General features: G+C 54.5%; 1 protein-coding gene across 2 annotated transcripts in view; it reads right to left on the reverse strand.

The window, feature by feature from the left end:
- Positions 1-21,189, reverse strand: part of ABCC6 (ATP binding cassette subfamily C member 6) — a 45,637-nt gene that overhangs the window by 12,159 nt on the left and 12,289 nt on the right. For both annotated transcript variants that reach the window (XM_044233082.1, XM_044233083.1), the window contains 15 exons: positions 19,708-19,911; positions 18,065-18,242; positions 14,794-14,955; positions 13,270-13,362; positions 11,754-11,957; positions 10,421-10,567; positions 9,728-9,815; positions 9,244-9,319; positions 7,445-7,571; positions 7,074-7,250; positions 4,685-4,852; positions 4,064-4,238; positions 2,550-2,625; positions 2,316-2,442; positions 567-774 (listed from right to left, as the gene is read on the reverse strand). In XM_044233082.1, coding sequence (XP_044089017.1) covers positions 567-774; positions 2,316-2,442; positions 2,550-2,625; positions 4,064-4,238; positions 4,685-4,852; positions 7,074-7,250; positions 7,445-7,571; positions 9,244-9,319; positions 9,728-9,815; positions 10,421-10,567; positions 11,754-11,957; positions 13,270-13,362; positions 14,794-14,955; positions 18,065-18,242; positions 19,708-19,911 — 2,210 coding nt within the window. The remainder of the gene's footprint in view (positions 1-566; positions 775-2,315; positions 2,443-2,549; positions 2,626-4,063; positions 4,239-4,684; positions 4,853-7,073; positions 7,251-7,444; positions 7,572-9,243; positions 9,320-9,727; positions 9,816-10,420; positions 10,568-11,753; positions 11,958-13,269; positions 13,363-14,793; positions 14,956-18,064; positions 18,243-19,707; positions 19,912-21,189) is intronic.

Below are 21,189 nucleotides of genomic sequence, written 5' to 3' on the forward strand. Positions count from 1 at the left end.
GGGAGAGAGGTGTGGGACCCATGGTCCACCAGAGCCTCTGAGAAGAAACAGTCCCGCCGAGAGCTCGGCTGGGGGCTTCTGGCTTCAGGACTCTGAGAGATACATTTCTATTGTTCTAAGCTACCAAGTTTGTGGTAATTTCTGTCAACTGTAGGAAACTAACCTAACCCCTTCCTCCTAATGCTGATCTGTGTGCTCGGGATATCACTCACTTCCTTCCCCATCGCTGAGGTGAGGCCGACTTTACCCCCAGCCAATCCAAACACTGTGGTTGGTCTGTCCCTGCCCGGGTCCTCAGGTGCCCCTAACAGCTGGGGGCCAAGATCCTGCATTTATTTGTTGATGAGTCTGGTACAGGCTCTGGGGGCTCCAGGAGAGGAGGGAAGTGCCGTGTCCCCCATGCCTCCAAGCCTTAGCGGATGGATGCAGGTCTGCCCTCAAGGCCAGGGTGTTTGCACGAATGTTCAGGAAGGAGATGGTAAGCCACGGACAGGCAGACCAGGGATCTCTGAGCACCTCGGAAGGGGCTGGGAGGATGGAGAGTGAGGAAGGCCAGCAAGGGGTACCTTGGAGGCAGCCCAGGAGCCCGAAGATCGAGCCCCGCAAAGCTGCCTGCGTCTGCCGCCCATCCACAGTGGGGTCGTCCGCCCACAGGCTCAGCCAGTAGCTGGAGCAGAAGGAGGCCACTTGCTGGCAGAGGAAGAGGAAGAGTACATAGAGGCAGAGGGGAGCCCCTACAGCCCGTAGGTAGGTCAGGTACATGGTGGCCTTCACCTGTAGCACATGGAGGGGAGACGGGGGCAGAAAGAGGCCCCGGGGGAAGGAAGGAAGGAAAGACCACGTGAGGCTCTCAAAACACATTGACAGGGAAGATGGAACCAGGATGCAGACCTTATCCATCTTCTCTTGGTGCCCCCCACCTGGAGCACCATCTCTCCTTGAGGCCCCCACCTCAGCTCCAGACCCCCTTTGTCTGCAGAACCCTTAGAGGGCCAGTGGGAGCCGTAAAGGGGATGAGTGGTGGCACTTTCTGGCTTGGGAGTGATTTACTGAGCACATACTATAGGACAGGCATATGTCTCTGTCGCCATCTTAATTCCCACCTGACAGATAAGGAAACTGAGACATAAAGAGGTTTAGACCCTTGCCTAAGGTTTAGCTGACACAAATCTGAAGTTCTTCACGTGGCTTTAAGCCAGAGTGAACTTCTGGAAACATTCAACCCAACCCCATCTTGCTGTTGCTGACCTGTTCATGGCTTTTTTTTTTTTTTTGCTTTCAGAAGAAATTCCAAACTTCTAGTCTATCTCTCTAACCTTACTTCCTACTATTTTCTGGTCTCATGGGCTCCCCTTCTTTTCTCTGGCACCCTAAGCTCCTTCCCACCCCAGAGCTTTGCACCTGCTGTTCCCTCTGCCTGGAATGCTCTTCCCCTGCTCTATCTGTGGCTGGTCCCCAACCCATTGCCCTTCTTTATTTTTTAACAGCATTTATCATTAACTGATAACCACCTTGCTCAGTTGCCTGATTGCTGACTATCTCCCCCCGACCAATAGGCAGTCTCCACCAGAGCAGAGACATCACCTGGCATGGAGTGGGGGTTCTGTACATGTTTTCTGGGTGGATGAGTGGGTGGATGGTTGGGTGGGAAAAAGGGTGATTGGGTGCATGGGTGAATGAATAGGCAGGCGGGTGGATGGGTGAACAAACAAGTGAGTCTGTAGATGAGTGGGTGCATAGGTGAGTGGACGGATGGGTAGGTAGATGGCGGATGGGTAGACGGATGGGTAGATGGCTGGATAAATGAATGGGTGGGGGGCTGGGTGAGAGAGATGACTGAGGAGATGGGGAGGTGGATGGATGGGTGAGTAGGTTGGACGGGGTGGGTGGTGAATGGGTGGAAATGTAGAGAGACCGAGGAATGAATGAGTAGGCAGGCGGACGGATGGGTGGATACAGCGTCGTAGAAGAAAAAAAAAAATAGTTTAAGCTGCAAATTCTGACTGGCCTAGATTGAGTCCCAGGTTGGCGCCGTGCTCCCTAGACGAACACAAACTCTTTAAGACCTCAGTTTCTCCATCTCTAAAATGGGGCTATCATCTAATTCCAGGACAGGTTGAAAGCATTAAGAAATATGAAGTATCTGGAGTCTTACTTGGCACACGGCAGGCGTTCAATAAAGGGTAGTCTCCCTGCTCCCGCCCAGTGGTGTATCTATCGGATGGGAGATCTTGAGCCCTAAGGGGTGGCGGGGTTGGGGGGGAGGTGAGCGCCATAACAGTGGACGCAGAGGGGAAGGAGCAGCTGGCGGTTACCCTGCCATTCCGCATTCTGTCCTCTGCTGTGGGCTGTCCTGCCCACTCGGGCTCATCTAGGGCAGCCCTTGTCTGGGCCTCTGAGGTGGTACCATCCTTCCCAGGGACTAACTTCATGGACCTGCCACTGAGAGGAAAGGAGGACCAATCAGTTTTCCTGTCTAGGGGGTGTGTGCACCCAACCCTCAAGGCCACTGGTAGCACTCCCTGTGCTTAGCGCCACAGCGGACTCACCTGCCGGGTCCACCTGTGGGCTTCTCACATTCAGCAGAGCCTCTGGGGTTCTTGGCCTCGGTCAGGAGCTCTGTTTCTGCAAGGTCAAAGGAGTCCTGTCACACGATAGGGGTCAGTACTCGGGTTCTGGGCGCTGGCTTTGACTCCCACTGGCTATATGGCATTCACTTGTCTGAGCACCTGTTTCCTCCCATCCGGCTCTTACAACTGCTCTCCATCCTCCCTGGGTTCTTCTGGGAACATTAGTCCTTCAAGCACTCATTCATTCATTCACTCAGCAGACATGATCACACACCTGCTACAGACTTGTGCCTGGAATGTTCTTTTCTGGTAACTGTCCGCCAACCCCAGGAGTCACCTCCCTGAGAAAGGACCCTCCCTCCGACCATCCCCCAGGCCAGACGGGTTCCATCTCCAAGCTTCAAGATGGTAGCACTGTGAGTCAACACTTGGGATTTCTACCAGGGTGAGCCAGTGCTCACCAGATGTTTTCAGACAAGGCAGAGCCTGGGGATGGGGCCCCTGACTGTGTCCTTGCTTTGTCGTTGTGGCGGGGTTCAGGGTGGGGGCAGTGTCCAGCCTACGCATGAAAAAGCACATGCTCTGGAGCCAAGCCGCTTGGGTTCAGCACTACCCACTTAGAAGCCATGCAAGCCTGGGCTCATTCCTTTACTCTGCACCTCGGTTTTCTCCTCTGTGAAATGGAAGCGAGACAGCCCTGACCTCACAGAGGCACTGAGATGATTCGATGAGCTCGCGGAGCTAGCGCATTGGAGCCACTCACTGTGGGTGGGCTCGCATTGGCGGCTTCCCTTCTAACGTGTGGTCATTTTTCCAGCACGCGTTGTGTTTTCTGTTATTAGAAGCCCTAGCTACGGGACGCCTGGGTGGCTCAGTTGGTTAAGTGTCTGCCTTTGGCTCAGGTCATGATCCCAGGGTTCTGGGATCGAGTCCCACATTGGGCTCCTTGCTCGGCGGGGAGCCTGCTTCTCCCTCTGCTTGTGCTCGCTCGCTCGCTCTGACAAATAAAATCTTTAAAAAACAGCAACAAAAAAAGCAGCTGCAGCGGCTCTAGCTAACATGTCACAGGCCTTCTGGCCTCCAGCCACCAGGTGACCGCCTTGCTCAAGCCCTGTAGCAGATAGGAACCCAGATGGCAGATTTGAACACCCCCAAATTCTAACCTTGTGACCTCAGAACATGTGTTGTTGCCCACTTTGCTCATTAGAAAGAGGGCAGCAAAGACTGCACGTGCCTCACGGGGCTGTTGTGCAGATCTGATGAGATAAGTTATGTAGAGGTTCTTAGCACAGTCCCTGGTTCACAGCAGGTGTCACTGGCTCTAACAGAGGGGATATGTGGCCTCTTCAGAGTGCTGTCTGCTTCCAGGCCTGGGCCCCCATGAAGGCCGCAGCCAGAGCATTCTAGTCACACCAGTGGGATCCTTGGAGCCTTCTCCCCAACCAAGGCTGGCAGAAGCCAGCCACAGCCAGCCAGCAAAGCCCAGCCAATACCTCCATCTCCGCTGTCTCCTGGATGATTGGCTGCATCCAGAAGGCGCACCAGGGCCCCCTTCCTATGCAGAAGCTCCTGGTAGGGACCCATTTCAGCGATGGCTCCATCTTCCAACACCACAATCCAGTCAGCCTGGGGCAGGACGTGGAGCACGTGGGTCACGAGAATCCGTGTCTAGCCAAGGAAGGGGTAGAAGTTACACTCCTGTGTTTGACCCAGTCTTCCCGAGCTGGGTGGAAGGGGGAGGCAGTGTCCTGGGGCTCAGTGTGGGGAGAGCTCCCCTTCTTGTACTCCTGCTCTCTTTCTTTATGTCCCAGCAGAGCAACAGAGGGTGTCTTTTAAGCTGTGTCTGGAAACCAGAAGACTCAGGCTTCCCCTGAACCTGGCTGGTGACCTGAGAGCCTGAGCTGGGAACAGTCTAACCATGGGCCCAAAAGCAAGAATTAGCTGCCGCTGTGGGCCACCGAGATGGGGACTTGCTTGTCATGTGGCATTGTCAGAGCCAGAGCCAACCACTGTAGAGGAAAATGAGACTCGAGGAGAGTGGTGGGGAGACAGACGGGGGTTCGGACGCCCCCTGCCTTTGGGCTGTGAATGCTGACATGTTTACCCGAACGTACCGTTCCACGGAGCAGTCCGCTAGGCCCGATGACCTGGTTGAAGACGTGCTGGCCGACGTGGGCGTCCAGGGCCGCCAGGGGGTCATCCAGCAGGTACACTGCAGCCTTCCTGTACACGGCCCGGGCCAGGCTCAGCCGTTGCTTCTGGCCCCCGGAGAGACTCATGCCCTGTGGCCACAGGAGAGGGACAGGGGCCTGGTGCACACCTGCTCATCAGAGTGAGGGCCAGCTCCCCATGCCCTTCCTATGGGGTCACCTGCCAGCTGCAAACACTTGCTCTCAAGCCAGTGTCCCCCTCGGTCTCCACCCAGCCGGGCTTCGAGGAGGAGTTAATCCGCATGCTCTGCGCCATCCTCTCTTCCCACCCACTTCTCCCTTGAGTCTGGCTTGTGTTCTTTTCCCCGCCGTATAGTTCCGCTTTCCTCAGGGACACCAGTCGTCTCCCTGTTGTCCAACCCAGTGCTAACCTGTCAGTCCTTATTGTCTTTCATTCGTTTGTTCGGTCATTCATTCATTCATTCCACTCATTTTCCACTCATGGCTACCATACACCCAGTGTTCTGTGCTCCGGGGATACAACAAGCAACAAGACCCAGTCCCTGCTCTCATGTACCTTATGCTCTAACGAGGGAGGATGGGAGACACGTCATCAATAAACAAGTAAAATTTATCACCTGTGCTATGAAGAGTAACAAAGTAGAATTAGCATGTATGTTGAACCAGCATGAGCAGGTTTGCTGTGCTGGGTAAGGTGGTCAGGTAAGGCCTCTGCACTTGGGGGACATTTGAGTTGAGACCTGACTGAAGTAAGGGATGACCCATGGAGCCCTGGGAAAGAGCTTGACAAGCAGAGAGAACAGCAGGTGCAAAAGCCCTGAGGTAGGAAATATGCTCTCAGTGTTTAATGAACATCATGGAGAGATCCATGTGGCTGGGGTGAAACAGAAAAGGGGAAGCAACGATAGGAGACGGAGTCAGAGAGAAAAGTGGGGTCAGATATTGAGAAGCCTTGCTGCAGACACTCAGAACTTTTGCTTTGACTCTGAGGGGGATGGGACGATCTTGGAAGATTCCAGGCAGAGAAAGGATGTGGTCTGCCCTACGTTTGAACAGAATCCCTTTAGCTGCTGCACTGGGATTGGCCTATCTGGCATGAAGACAGAAACAAGTAGGGTAGCCATGTAGGGGTGGTTGGACAATACCAGAACACTCTGGGTCTGCTTCGAAGGTGGACCCAACAGGATTTGCTGATGACCAGGTACATGGGTGCATGTAAAAGGGAAAATCAAGGATGACACCATGGTTTGGGATCTGAGCTCCGGAGGGATGGAGCTCCGGTCACTGGGGATGAGGGTGGGTGGGCAGTTCCTGGGGGAGCACAGGTTTGGTTTAGGATATGATAGCAGGACAGAGGTAATGGGCAGCAGGCACTCCTTCCTTCTGCAACATCCATGCCCTGTCCTCCTCCCTGGACAGCCCTCAGCCACACAGAGGCCCTCTCCTCTTCTCCAGGAACCCCACATTTCCCCTTAATAGCAACCCCTACCTTTTCACTCTCCACTTCCTAATCCAAGGTAGGGCAAACTTTTTCTGTAAGGGGCCACACAGTAACTACTTTTTTTTAAAGATTTTATTTATTTATTTGACAGAGAAAGAGAGATCACAAGTAGGCAGAGAGGCAGGCAGAAAGAGAGGTGGGGGAAGCGGGCTCCCTGCTGAGCAGAGATTTCCCAAGGCGGGGCTCGATCCCAGGACCCTGAGATCATGACCTGAGCTGAAGGCAGAAGCTCAACCCACTGAGCCACCCAGGCGCCTCAACACAGTAACAATTTTAACCCCAGTCTCCGTGACAACTGCCCATCTCTGCCCCTGTCATGCAAAGCAGCCACTGACCACGGTAAATAAGATTGAGTGTGGCCATGTCCACATAAGACTGCATTCGAAAAAATGCACAGTGGACTGGATTTGATCTGAGGGTCATAGTTTTCTGATCCCTGCCCAATCCGTAGCTCCAGATGCATAAATCCTATCTATTGGACATCTCTGCCCCAGACCCTTTGGTGAGGCCCAGAGAGGGGAAGCTATCTGACTAATGTCATCCAGAAAAACAGGGCAGGGAGCCCAGATCACCTGACCCCCTGCAGCTGAAAGCCTCTGTCCACCAGTCCCTACCATGCCTCTGCTTTTGTCTCTATTTGTAATCACTCGCTTATTAGCCACTATGGATTGAGCTCCCATTTGGCCCTGGGCAAAGCCCTCTGCCTGCCCCGTCTCCCAGCTCCCTTATCTCCTCTTCGTCCCTCCCTCCACACAGCCCCACAGGTCAGGGAAGCAGTTGGTCCCGAGCTCCGATGCCTCCCCCTGGCAAGAAGGCCCTTGAGACCCTCACCTGCTCCCCAATTTTGGTGTGGACCCCAGCAGGGAAGCTGCTCACGTCTGGCCACAGGGCGCAGGCCTCCAGGACCCTCTCCAGCCACAGCGGGTCCAGCTTCTGCCTGAAGCACACATTCTCTACCACGGACGTGTGCTGGACCCAAGCCTCCTGGGGCACGTAGGCCACGGAACCCTAAAATGCAACTCATTTGGCCATTAAAAAGCTGTTAGGGATGGAGTTAAGAACGATTTTGGAGAAGGAGGAGAAGCGGGGAGGGGCAGGGAGGAAGGAGGTTAGAAGAGGGGGCAGGATTGGGGGGAACAGGGAGGAATGGGAGGCTTTTAGTTGGGGGACATTCTAGCAGACGGGCAGTGGGAGAGCCTCACCTTGATGCTCACCGATCCCTCCACCTTTGACAGCTCCCCGAGGAGGGCAGACAGCAGGGAGGACTTCCCTGCCCCCACGGCACCGACAACAGCCACCAGACAACCCTGCGGCACAGTGAGGTTGATCCTGGGAACACAGGAGGGGAGACGTGTCCCTGGGCAGGGCCCAGCTTGAGTCTGTGCAGGACTGAGCCCAGACGGAGCCAACCTTCCCCGTGGGTGACTCCTCCAAGGTCTTTCCCTCTCCCCGACCCCGTCTGGCGACTCAAGCGGCCATCTTCGCCACGCACGTGCGTACATACGCCCGCACGCATCCGCACGCATGCGCACGCACACGAGGACGCACACGAGGACGCACGCATAAGGCACGCTCAGCCCACGAGTCCATGCATGGAGTCTCCCCCACAAAGTCAGAGGAGCGCACACACCCGTGCACACCTTACATGCCACACACACGAACGCGAGCACACACACGGACACGTAAGCACACCCACAAGTGCACGCGCATTTACACAAACACACCTGTGAACACCCACAGACACGTACGCACCACACCCACATACATGTACCCACACACACTCCCTGTTGTGGCAGAAGAGGTTACCCGCCTTGCTCCGGTCTACGTTACTGCTTCAGGCTGCTCATCACGTGCCCTCGGCCCCTACGGTGGGCCGCAGCCCATCCCCCACCCTATTGCCAGAGGGACTGTTAAAACCCAAGGAGGATCATGGGTTCCCTCGGCTGCTCCTCATTTCACTCAGGAGAAAAGGTAAAGTCCCAGCCGTTCGCGAAGGACGCCTAACTTCCTATTGCTCTGTCCCTTAAGCGGCTCTGCCTGGGCCTCACTGACCTCCCCTCTCTCAAGGACCGAAGGCCAATGGTTCTCAAGTGGGAGGGACTGTGGCATGCACTCACATGTCATTTGTCACACCTGGTGGGGGTCGCTGCTAGAAACTGGTGAGTAGAGACTGGAGGTTTTGCTAAACATCCTACAAGGCCTGGGACAGCCCCTACAACAAAGAAATCTCCAGCCCTAATGCGGAGGTAGAGAAACCTTGGTCTAGACACACTCCTGCCTCAGGACCTTTGCACTGGCTGTTTCCATGGCCTACAAAGCTCTTCTCCCAGACACCTGCAAGGCTAATTCTTTCCCTTACTACTCACCCCTCTCCCTCAACATCACTCCTTTCCCCTAATTTCTCATTTGGGTGCCCCCATAGAAGGTCAGCCCCAAGAGAGCAGCGCCTGTGTCTGTTCTCTCTACTCTGTTCCCTGGGTCTCCCACAGCGGCTGGCACACATCAAGCATTTAGTAATGACTACAAAGTGACTAGATGACAATCTACATGAAGACTTCCCAGCGTATTTTCTTTCCCTTCTTAATGGGGTGGTGGAATTGGACTGGGATCTTCTGTCACAGAGACCCAGCCAGCACTGGGAGGCTGGAGGAGACCGTGACCCAGGGACTGACACAGGAGAGAGAGAGAGGCAGACATGGCAGGTGAGGCTGGGCTGTGGGGCGCCTCTCGGCTAGGCCTCTCTCGGGGCCACCGTGGCCAGCTTGAGGTGCGGGGAGGTGTCTCCTTCCTGACCAGGGAGGCTCAGACTCTCTCCTGTTCCTCCATCTCCAGGAGTCTGGCTTCCCCAAAACTCTCTGCCCAGAGCTGGTTCTACCGATCTCCCTGCCAGCCCCAGCACAGACTAACCCAGCCTCTGGCGCCCAGCTGTTGGAAGCTGCTGGAGCCTCTGGCATCTGCCTCCTGCCATCGGAAGAACGTTTCCAGGGAGGCCGGGCTGTACCTGCGCAAGCAGGGCGTGCTCTCCCGGGACCAAGCGAAGGTGCCGTCATGAACGCTGACGCAGGTCTCCCCAACAGCTGCGGGGCAGAATGCGGAAACCCAGGTAAGCCCTGCGTGGGGAGTCTCATCGCACCTCGGGGCCTGGAACCCCTCTGATTTTATCTCCTAGCTTGAGGAACACACTGCCGTGCTTCTCTCGCTGGCCATTCTGTGTGAGGGCAAGGACCTGGTTGGTTGAAGGGTTCAAGGCTGTACGCCCAGAGTGATACATAGTAGGTGCTCACGCGTCGCTGCTGAATGACTGGGGGGGAAGCAGCATCGTCGTCCTCATTCCCACGGTACATGGCTGACGGCCTCATTCGCACGTGCCATCCTGGCGCCAGCAGCCCCCCAGCGGGGACCCTGGCATTTGGTCAGGGGGGCTGCAGGGGCGCTGCCGGTCCTGTCACCCCTCCCGCACCCCTCCTGGCGAAGTCTGCACTCACTGCATCTCGAGGGACTTGAGTCCACAGCCCCAGGGTCCACTTCTTCCAAGCAGAGGAAGGCGGCCAGACGGTCCAAGGACACCCGGGCCTGGGGAAACCAAAGCCCCAGGTCACTGGTGCCCAAAGAGCAAAAAAAAAAAAATAACTCGAGCTTCGGATGTCTGATGCCTTAGGATGTGGAAAAGCTTCCGGTCTCCTGAGCCCAGTACATTTGTAAGGCATTTGCACAAAGCTTTGTGGGTCACAGGAAACAGTGTCCATGGAGGTGGGGACTCTCCTAATTAGCATAATAGGGACAATGGGGCTGCTGCCCAGATGAGACCCAGCAGAAGGATGGAGGCTTGTCCAAGGGAGTCATCAGACCATTATCAGAAAGAATTCCAAACATTGTCCCCCTAGGGCGGCTGTTTAAATAGGGATGCGTCAGCAAGGCCACTTGCCTTCATCTCCAGCACGGCCCAGTGTGAGTGGAGAGAGCAAGAGACTACAGTCTACATAAATAATGCTTGGTATGGAAAGGGAATGGGCAGGCTGGTGCGATGCTGTATCCTCTGCGCCTCCCTGCTTCCCTGCGCTGTCCCCCACCCCCCGCCTGGCCTCCTCCCCTGGGGGCAGTGTGGGGATGCATGGGGTTGGGCCTTCCCGCTAAACCCCTGCAAGGCGGCCGAGGGCCTCCCCGCCCCACTGCCTCACCTGGATCACGGAGTTGATGGAGAAGGGCAGGAAAGCCTGAGCCTTGTTGAGGATGGTGAGGACCGTGAGCGTCACAAATGCTTTCTCAGCGTCCATGGCGTTCTCCTCGGCCACCAGCGTGTGGACAGCAAACAGAACCAGCGCGACCTGGGCGGGGGACACAGGGGCAGTGACAGTGAGCTAGGAACCTGAGCCAGCGGGCCATCTCCGGGGGCCTGTGTGGCCCAGCCCGCCATGTTGGAACATTCCCCTCCATCTGCCCCTCACCCCAAATTCAGCGCACCCTCCGGCCTCACTCCTCGTTCGTGCAGCTGTGCAGTGTTTCTTAAAAAGTACGAGTGTCTTGTTGAAAGGAGCTACGTGTGCAGCCCCCATTCTGCACCAGCAACTCTTGTTTGGTTCCTGGCATTTGGGGACGCCATGAGGTTAGATTTGGGTAGCATGTGGGAGGTTCTAGACATGGGTGGGACTTGTGGTTCTAGAATGCCTTGAAGACAACCCTGGAGTGGTGGGCATCAGCAGCACTTGCGGGGAGGGCCCTGAGCCCTGGTGGCATCTGTGGTTCCGGATGTCACGGGGTGATGTGAGTTCTAGGTGTTGGCAGTGTTTCGGTTCTAGGTGTCACTTGGTGATGACACAATGGTCGGTGGGCGTGACAGTGACTCAGCCATCCTGCTGGGGAGCTCTCACGGTTCTGAGTGTTGACTGTGTCGGCAACACCGGATGCCTGCCCCCCTCCCCGGCGTGGGGGGTTCTCATTCTTCTGGAAATACCAGTTAAGGTCCATCTACCACCAGCCTTGAATATCTTATGAGGAGCTTGGATTATTTATTTATGTATGTGGCAGTGAGCCATTGCAGGTTTTCAGCAACAGCACGACTGGAGTCAGAGCCGTGCCTTGGGAAGGCTGATTGGGCAGCAATGAGTGAAGTGAACTGGAGGACAGGACAGGCGCTGTGCCCGTGTGCGGCCGCGGCAGCCATGTGATGGCCGGCATCAGTGTGGACGTGGGGCTCTCCCCCTCCAGCTCCCTGTCCCTGTGCCAGAAGCAGCAGCAGTTCCAGATGCCTGGCACCTTCTACAGGAGAATGACGGACCTTATTAGCCACGACCACCTTCGGGGGAATTATTTAAGTGGTTAGTTGATTCAGCACAAAGCAAGGATCCCTGACAGAGGGAAGGATCCAGGAGAGCTACATTTGAGCGATGGGGTGGCCTGGAAAGGATCCAGGATCTGGGGGGCAGGGGCACCACCTACCTCATCCCCCCCACCCCCACCCCGAGCACTCCCTCCCTTAGTCTGTGCTGTGCGGAGAGGCCAGGGTGACCTCACCAGAAACGTGGACACTTGGAAGGACACCAGAGACATGGAAAAGAGGAGGTTGGAGGTCCTCAAGGCGCCCAGCTCCTGGCTCCGGATGCGTAGGATTCTTTCTAGAAAGGCTCCCTCCCAGCCGTGGGACTTGACTATCTTCATATTCCCCATGACGCTGCTCGTGAGCCGTGCACGAGAATCCTTCTGTGTCATGTGCTCTTGCTGGCACCGGAGGGAGGAGGAGGGCAGAGGTCAGGGAAATGTCAAGAATTCCCCTTCTGCAAAACCATCACACCCCGCCTTTAGCAAATGCTGTTGATTCTCCCCCCACGCCAGGCCCCAAACTGTCTGCCTTTCAACATTGCCGTCCCCACCATCCTGGCCCACATTGTGGTCATCTCGCCCCTGGACGAGATGACTGGGGTAGGGGTGGAAGAGACGGACCCCTGCACCAGCCTGGAGGGCCACGAGAGCCATGATGAGGAGGGACTGAGCACACAAAGAATGGGTAGGTGAGGTGGACGGGATAGATGGAGGGGACAGCATGACCCAGAGGATAGACAGTGTGGTCCAGGAGGGTGTGGGGGAGGGGGAGCTGGGCTGGACGGTACTGGGACATGGAGGTCAGCCTGAGGAATGTGGGCTGAGTTTCCCTGTGTTGCACCAAGGAGGGGCATCCTCCCCAGAGCAGGTGTGGAGAATGCCTTAGAGGAGGCCAGACAGGAGGCTCCAGAAACTGAGACCGATCTTTCTCTAGCCTCCCTTCCTCCCTCCCTCCATCCAAGTGCCAGGCGTCCTTCTAGAAGCTGAGGTCGCATCAGTGCATATTCCCAAGCGCTGTGAAAGTTCCAGTCTCAGGAAAGAGAGACAGCAAATCCAAGAGCCAGGCCCGAAGTGACAAGTACTATGGAACCTGACATCACAGGCCAAGTTGAGGAGCCTAGCCGCTGGGCATGAAGGGGAGGGACATGTTGCTGTGGTAACATAGGGGCCAGTGAGGGTTCAGGGGTGGGGAAGACAGGGCCCTCTTGGGGGAGGGCTAGTCCTAGGCAGAGGAAACCAGAGGAGCAAAGGCCCTGAGTAGAGCTTGAGGATCAGGGGGAGGGCAGTGGGGGAGTGGAGTGAGCCGGGCCAGGGGGCCACGAGGCGAGCCCAAATCACAGCTGGCATGACACTGCAGGATCTTGGCTTTGACTCTGAAGGAGATGCCCTGGTAGGGATGAGGGCAGAAGCAGAGACTCGGGGAATGTGAGACAGAGGCAACATTCTGAATGCATCTGAATGTGAGAAAAAGATGCATCAAAGCTGACCCGTGGCTGGCTTGTGGCCTGAATGCTGGAGGGGTGCAGCAGCTGTCCACTGAGATGGGGATACTGGGCCGAAGGCAAGGGTCTGAGTGACATGAAAGGCTCACGCCACCCTGTCCCCCCTCCCTTCCTCACCTCCCTGTACCTGCGCCAATGTCATTCCCATGACCCACGAGCTTCCCCTTCCCACTTCCCACCCAGTGTGTCCCTTCTCCCAAATGTCACACCTGATGCTGTTTCCTCTTCTTGGTGATGAAGAAATTCAGAGGGAGGAGGCTCATGAAGACAGCGATGGCAGTGAGGGCAGAGAGTCCTAGAAGCTGGAGACAGAGAGGGTGGGATGCCACAGGACATCTCCAGGAGCCCAGCTGATGTCCCTAAGAGATTTGGTCAGACTTGGGTCCTAAGGCAAGGGACGGCAGGAAAGCTGATGAGAGCAGCCTGTGGACACCTGCTGAGGATGGCATCCTTCTCTGTCACGTTGGGGAACGGTCCACCTCCCCTAGGGGTGCTGGAGTCCTATTCAAGTAGGTCATGCAGAAGCAGGACAGGGCAAGGGTGTGTGCCTGACCAGAACGGTGAAGTCGGATCTCTGGAGTCAGGGTCTGAGTTCAAAATCCCGGCCCTGGCCACTTACTGGTGTGGCCTTGGGCAAATTACTTACCCTCCCTAAGCTGCAGCTCAGACCCTGACTCCTGGGTGAGGTGACTTTAGAACAGTTATGTTCCCTCTTGCCTGTGGTTTCTCTATCTGGAAAATGTGGAGGTGGGGTTGGCGTAAATGATTTCTAAGGGGTTGTGACTGTTTGAAATTCCACCCGAGGTCACGTGCATCCAGTTTCTAGACAAACCCCACCCCTCTTCAGACCAGGGCCCTCGGTTTCCCCTCTCAGCCTGAAGGAAGGCTATTTCCCGGACTTGAAACACCGAGCTTGCCAGGATCATTTGTGCAACAATTGTGCCACCCAGTGGCGAAGTGGAGAAGTTCCCAGAAGGCAACACCAGCCCCCAGCCAGGGTTGGAAAAATAATCCAAGAATGGTGAGGGGAAGGTGAAACTTTTCTCTGGCAAAAACAGTTATCACTTGGGAAACATGCTACAAATGCTACCTGTGGCAACCTCAATGTCCATCTGCCCCCTCTTAGCCAGGTTTCAAGGGGGGACCATCTGATGATCAGGGATCAACTCCCAAAAGGCCTGGGAAGTAATGGGTGTGTCTTTGGCAGATTTGCTTGGATCAGGGGTCCACCCGCCCATTTACTCTGCTTTTTTCCATGTCCTTCCTTGCCCTTTCTCTTCCTGATAACTACATCTAACATTTATTTATTTTTAAAGATCTATTTATTTGGAGAGAGAGAGAGAAGGCACATGCTTGAGAAGGAGGAGGGGCAGCGGGAGAGAATTTTCACTCAGGCTCCCTGCTCTGCGTGGAGCCTGACATGACCTGAGCCGAAACCACGCGATGGACGCTCAACTGACTGAGCCAACCAGGCGCCGCTCACATCTAACATTTATGCACTGCAGGGCAGGAACTGTTGGAAGCTATGCCCACTGCATGCTGGGCCCTGGATACAAGGTAGCAAGTCAGAAGGTGTCCTGGCCCCAGGCCCCACAGGGTGGGGGACAGTAGGAGGAGATAACACACAGTCACCAGGACATACAGTGACCACATAGCCCTGATTGGTATTGGGAAGTAGTCCCCGCCCACAACCATTGATAGCCCTGCCCAGGGGTCTGTGAATTAGGGCATACCTGCCAGAGATAGATGAAGCAGATGGCCATCCAGATGATGGTCATCCACAGCCCGTTAAGGTAGATGAAACAGTCTATCAGTCGCTGTACATCCACGGACACCAGATTGACCACATCACCCACAGCACTGGCCTTTCTGGAAGTACTGGACAGGACCAGGACCTGGGCAGGGTGGAAAGATCGAGATCTCAGTCCGAGGGAGGGAAAGGACGAGTACGTCCCTCTGTCCCCCCGCACGGACGGAACAAGGGCACAGCAGCCTGGCCGGCCTGGATCAAAGCTGGTCTTCCCTTTGCTGGTAGAGGCAGGTCTCCGTGCACACATCTGTAAAGTGGGCCAGGAAATCTCCCAAGCCGCCCTCCCAGGGGCCGTCAGGAGAATTCAGAGGACGACAAAAACAGAAATGCTCTGGGACCCCCAGAGCACTGGCGTGAGAAGTTAGTAGCATAACACTCCAAACCCTGGGGTTTATGATGATAATGGTGGTCCTTTGCTGAGTGCTCCCTACGTCCCAGGCCCTGTGCTAAGGAAGCTGTGTCATCGTTTTCTGGGACGGAGCAGATACCACAGCCAGCTGAAGGAGGGGCTGTGGCATTTCATTCCATCTGCAAGGCCAAGGATAAAACGCTCTATTTTTATATCACTAAGGAGGAAAAAAAAATCAGTGCAATTAACTTGAAACACACGAGACACATCTTGATTACAGAAGGGTTAAAAAAGGGATCAGAGAATGAGTGAAATGCAGAATGACTCACCCCACTCTATAGCCAAGGAAACTGAGGCACAGAGAAGTTGACCAACTTGCCCAAAGTTGGAGGGCTTTCTAAAGTCTGGGCCAAGCTTGGAATCCGGGATACAAGGACTGACACGAGCTAGACAGGGTGGCAGACCAAGCCCCACAGGCATTTCAGGTGCCCCTCACACCCCAACATAGTTCTCTGGCAGCCCCAGATGTGCCCTGGCTCTGGGGTCACAGTGGACCCCATCCAGCCCATTGAATGCTAGGTTCTATTTCCAATCTTCTCTGCTGAGTGTGTGAGGGAAGAAGGAAGGGGGTGAAGGAGTGAGCCCGGAATGACTGAGTAGAAAATTAAAAAAAAAAAAATCTTTTTAGGGGCACGTTGATAGCTCAGTTGGTTAAGCGTCTAGCTCTTGACCATAGCTCAGGTCTTGATCTCAGGGTCATGAGTTCAAGCCCTGCATTGGGCTCCAATGCTGGGCAAGGAGCCAACTTAAAAAAAAAAAAATCTTTAAATCTTTATTGAGTACCTACTCTGAGACTCACAGTGAACCGAGAGCTAAGAATATGGCTGTGAGCCACAGAGATAGGTGGCTGGCTCTCCCAGGAGCAGAGTTTGAGCTGGGCAGGAAAATGAAATAAAGACTTAGAGTTCATTCTCTTTTTAAAAGATTTATGTATGGGGCACCTGGGTGGTTCAGACGGTTAAGCATCTGCCTTCAGCTCAGGTCAGGATTCCAGGGTACGAGGATCGAGTCCTGCATCAGGCTCCCTGCTCAGCTCTCCCTCTGCCTGCTGCTCCCCCTGCTTGTGCTCTCTCTCTCTCTGATAAGTAAATAAAATCTTTAAAATATATATATTTATTTATTTTATTTTTTAAAAATATTTTATTTATTTATTTGACAGAGATCACAAGTAGGCAGAGGCAGGCATAGAGAGAGGAGGAAGCAGGCTCCTGGCTGAGCGGAGAGCCCAATTCGGGGCTCGATCCTAGGACCCTGAGATCATGACCTGAGCCGAAGGCAGAGGCTTTAACCCACCAAGCCACCCAGGCGCCCCTATTTATTTATTTTAGAGAAAGAGCAAACGCACATGAGCAGTGGAGGGGCAGAGGGAGAGGGAGAAGGAGACTCCCTACCAAGCAGGGAGCGACATAGGGCTTGATCCCAGGACCCTGAGCTCAGGACCTGAGCCAAAATCAAGAGTTGGACGATGCTTAACTGACTGAGCCACCCAGGCGTCCCATTCCTCATTCTTCAATGATACTTATGAGAAGTGTTAGGAAGAACTGTTTTAAAATATCATTCAGTAACATTAGTAATATTATGCAATAATAATAATAATAATAATTACAGTTACCTATTAGCAAGGTAGCCTGTGGGCCAGGATCTTTATCGTGATTTTCAGAGGAAAGAAGGGCCAGGCAGGGGAAGCAAGATTGGCTGGTTGGAATAATCTCGGTGGGTTCTGGGGTGCAGGAGCTGTCCCTCATGGTCTGGTACCTGGCCCTGGGGTGATGAGGGAAGGTGTGTGGGGGCCCAGAGCGTTGAGAGCCCCATCAAGGGGGCAACTGGGTATGTGAGCTTTGGACTGGTTCAACTGGGTGTGTGAGCTTTGGACTGGTTCATTGGCAGATGAAAAGAATGCACCCACTGAAGAATGCACCCATTTACTACCTCTGGCTAGCCCTGGGTGGTGGGGGCATTCCCCCCAAGGTTGCCAATGCCCTGGATATCAAAGCATTGGATGTGGAAAGTCAGACACAGTTAACGTGCTTAACGCACAGCCATCCAGGAGCTGCTCCCTGTGCTCCCTGTGCACCGCTTCTCCCCCAGGGAGCAGCACAGGTGGGAGAGGAGACGCATGGGGTCTGGGACGCTCAGGCTTGGGTGCTCCAGACCCCATAGGAGCCAATATCTCTTCCGCCAGATAGTCTTGTGGGCTTCGCTTCTGGACTCCTGAGGAGATGAGAGTCATTGCACTGAGAGAAGCCCAAAGCTCTGGCTCCCTACCAGGTATTTGTACTCCATTGACAGAATTTTCAGCCCTAATGAATTTACCAATGGGTCGGGAGTCGTTTTTGCCATAAGCAGTGTTACCTGGTAACATAGCTAACAGCCCACCTCTATCCGGTTTCCACACAGCCCTGAGATTAGCCCTTTCTCCTCATGGGGGGATGAGGGGAAAGGTAGGTTCATGAAAAGAAATGGAAAGGGTGTCTAGGTAGTAGGAACAGCAAGTGCAAAGGCCCTGAGGGGGGAGGTTGCCTGGTATGTTTGTGGCTGGAGTAGGCTGAACAAGAGAGGTACGCGATATGATAGAGTTGGAGAGGTCCCAGGGTCAGATCACTCAAGGTCTTAGGGAAAAAACCAAGGAGGTCAGTGAGAGCGACTACGAATAAGTAAAGTAATCACTGAGTACATTTTCAGCAACAGATGATACGATGTGACCCTTTTGGGCTAGTACATTTATATATAAATTGGGACAAGACAGGGTGATAGGAAAGACCCACCCCTCTCCTCCAGGGCTCACCTTTCTGTACACCAGGCCTGTGATGGCCGTTCGGATCCTCATCTGCAGCACTTTGACCCTGTACATGTAGTATTGCTCCAACAGCGATTGCAGGGAGGCAGAGAGAAACATCAGCACCGCAAGGAGATAGCCCTTCCAGGCCGGGGTTGTGGGATTTCCCATAAACTCCAGAAAAAGGCTTTTGAGAGAGGGAGGGTACAAGTGGTCAGAGAAGGCATGTGTGGCTGTCACCTTGACCTGAGCCTGGTAAAGGTTGGAGGGTCAGACAGCATGGTAGATATTTTTGCCAAAACAGCTGCAGTGATTCCTCTCACCATCCACGGGCACTCACTTCCAAGGTGACTGCTGTTTCTTTGACCAAGAGGTGAGTTTTGTTTTGTTTTGTTTTTAAGCTTTTATTTATTTATTTATTTATTTTTATTTGACAGAGATCACAAGTAGGCAGAGAGGCAGGCAGAGAGAGAGGAAGGGAAGCAGGAAGCAGGCTCCCCCCCCCCGCTGAGCAGAGAGCCTGTTGCAGGGCTGGATCCCGGGACCCTGAGATCATGACCTGAGCCGAAGGCAGAGGCTTTAACCCACTGAGCCACCCAGGCACCCCAAGAGGTGAGTTTTTACCTCCATCTGTCATGGGCTCAGCTGTGTCTCTACAAAATATCTATGCTAAGTACTAATCCCTGGCATTTTAGAATGTACCTGTATTTGGAGCTTGGGCCTTTCAGGTGGTGACTTAGTTAAAACAAGGCCGTTAGGGTTGGACCGTAGTCCAATCTAACTCCTGTCGTTCTAAGAGCAAATTAGCACACACAAGGAGATAAAACGGGCATGCACGCACGAAGGAAAAGCCCAACTAAGGACCCAGCAAACGGAGAGAGAGTCCTTGGATAAAATCAGTCTTGATCTTGGACTTCCAGCCTCTAGAACTCTGAGAAGATAAATGAGTGTTTTCTTAGGCTCTGAGCCCATAATCCTTTATTACAGTGGCCGCAGCAAACAAATATACCATTCCCTGAATCTGGGCTGGTCACACAACCAGCCTTGACCCAGAAAACCCAGTGGAGGTGAGACTGTGTCAGCTTCAAGTCTGGGGTGTCAAGAGAAAATGCAACTTTCACTCTGTGTCTTCGAGCCCTACTAAGCGGCCATGTGAACAGCCGGAGCAGACAATGTGGGGTATGAAAGATGACGTGGGGCAGAGACAAGCTGTCCCCGCTGAGACCCTCTGAGACCAGCCAGTCCCCAGCCGGCCTCCCAGCCGACCACACAGGCCCATGAGTGAACCCAACAGAGGAACGAAGACCAGTCCAGCAGAGCCCAGCCCAAATTGCTGACCCACGTTACCGTGAACCCAAGAAGTGGTTGTTAACCCCTCGCTTTGGGACTGTTTTGTTATACAGCAAAAGCTAACCGATACAGTCAGGTTAACATTCATTCATTTTCTCTCTGAGAAAATGCGACTTTCTCATTTATTTTTTTCCCCCCTTCCTCAGTGTCCTTTCCAGTCACCCACCGTCCAGGGCCCTGAGCTCTGGAGGACTAGGCAGAGGCTGAAGAAGAGCTGCTACCCCACCCCCAACCCCCATCTGTGGAAAGACGGCATCAAGGAAAGGACCACCATCAACAAGGCCCCAAAGGCCTGGACCCACCTGAGGAGCTTGGGAACAGTGAACCTGAAGACATCAGAGATGACAATGGCAAAGGTCGCCAGGAGGAAGGTGGAACGGGACATCTGCCAGATGGCCCTCAGCAACGGGCCCCTCTGGCCCCCTTCTTGCTCCAGCAAGGGCTCCATCTCTGGGGTCTCTACCCCACGGCTCCCTTTCTTTCTAGCTGCTCTCACCTTGGTGCGCCTTCAGGGATAGAAGAAATGGGTTCTGGGTCATTGCAATAGATTGAATATTTGCGTGTCCCCAAAGTCATCTGTGGAAACCTAACCCCCAGTGTTCTGGGGAGGGGGTGCTTTGGGGAGGTGATGAGGTCACAAGGGTGGAGTCCTCATGCATGGGATTAGTGCCCTGATAAAATGGGCCCCAGACAGCATCTTCCTCCTTCCACCAAGGACAGAGCCCGGATACAGCCATCTGGGAAGCATGAAGCTGGCCCCCACCAGACTCCACATCCGTGGTATTTTAAATATTCCCAGAGGTGGCATCTGCGTGTCCAGCAAGACCAGGCATTACAGGGCTGTTTTTCTGTAAAAGGGGATGAGTGGGCATGGATTCAGCCATGTTCCCTCACCTGTTATTCTCTGTACCCCAGAGGGTCCCTTTATGAGACAGCTGGACAGGGGAGGGGCCAGGCAGGGGGTCAGCCCTAAGGCATGATGGGGGTTGCTGGGAATGCACATGCCCTGAGCCCCTCCTGTGTGCCAGGCATGCCTTAGTCCTCTGAAGAAGCTGGCAGGTGAGGTGTTATGCATTTCACAGAGGAGCAGATGAAGGTTTAGAAGGAACTTGTGTAAGGGCCCACAGTAGGGAAGTTGAAGCACTGGGATTTGAACCCAACTCTGTCTCCCTTCAGAGCCCAGGCACTTGGCAAGCCACGGATGCAGCTCCCCTCTTTTCCCCCCAACAACTTGCTAGCCCGGAGGTGGTTTGGAGCTGGTCTAGAACCAGTTGAGAATCACAGCTGATGTCCATGGCCCAGACTCTCAGTCTGGACGAAACGCAGGTGGAAGCTGGGGGAAGGGTGGGGGAGGGGGCGGGTGGGAGAGGCGGTCGGGCAGGTCCTCAGCTGCTGAGAGCCCAGGGGCTGAGTGGCCTTGGGTCTGTATGGCCTGCCCTCTTTGGGTCTGTGTCCTTGTGCGTGGAAGGATAGAGTTGGTCTCACTCTCTGCGCTCCTTCCAGCTCTGTCAAACTCCGGGGTTAGCAGTAATTTCACTGCGTGTTGACAGAGCTGGGGCCCAGGTCCAGGCCCTGGGATCAGCCCTTTTCCTGCAACAGCTTATTGATTTTTCTTGACCTCCCTGCCTGGTGGCTGTCATGGGCTCCCTGTTGGACCTATGACGCGGAGGTTCTAAGAGCTGGTGGCAGCGGCTTGAGGTTGCACAGTGAGGACCAAGCGGGGATTTGAGCCCAGAACTCAATTCGTGATGCACAGAGCACCTGTTGGTGAACCCTGCTCACCA

This window comes from Neovison vison, chromosome 14 (assembly GCF_020171115.1).
Source record: "Neovison vison isolate M4711 chromosome 14, ASM_NN_V1, whole genome shotgun sequence".
NCBI lineage: Eukaryota > Metazoa > Chordata > Mammalia > Carnivora > Mustelidae > Neogale > Neogale vison.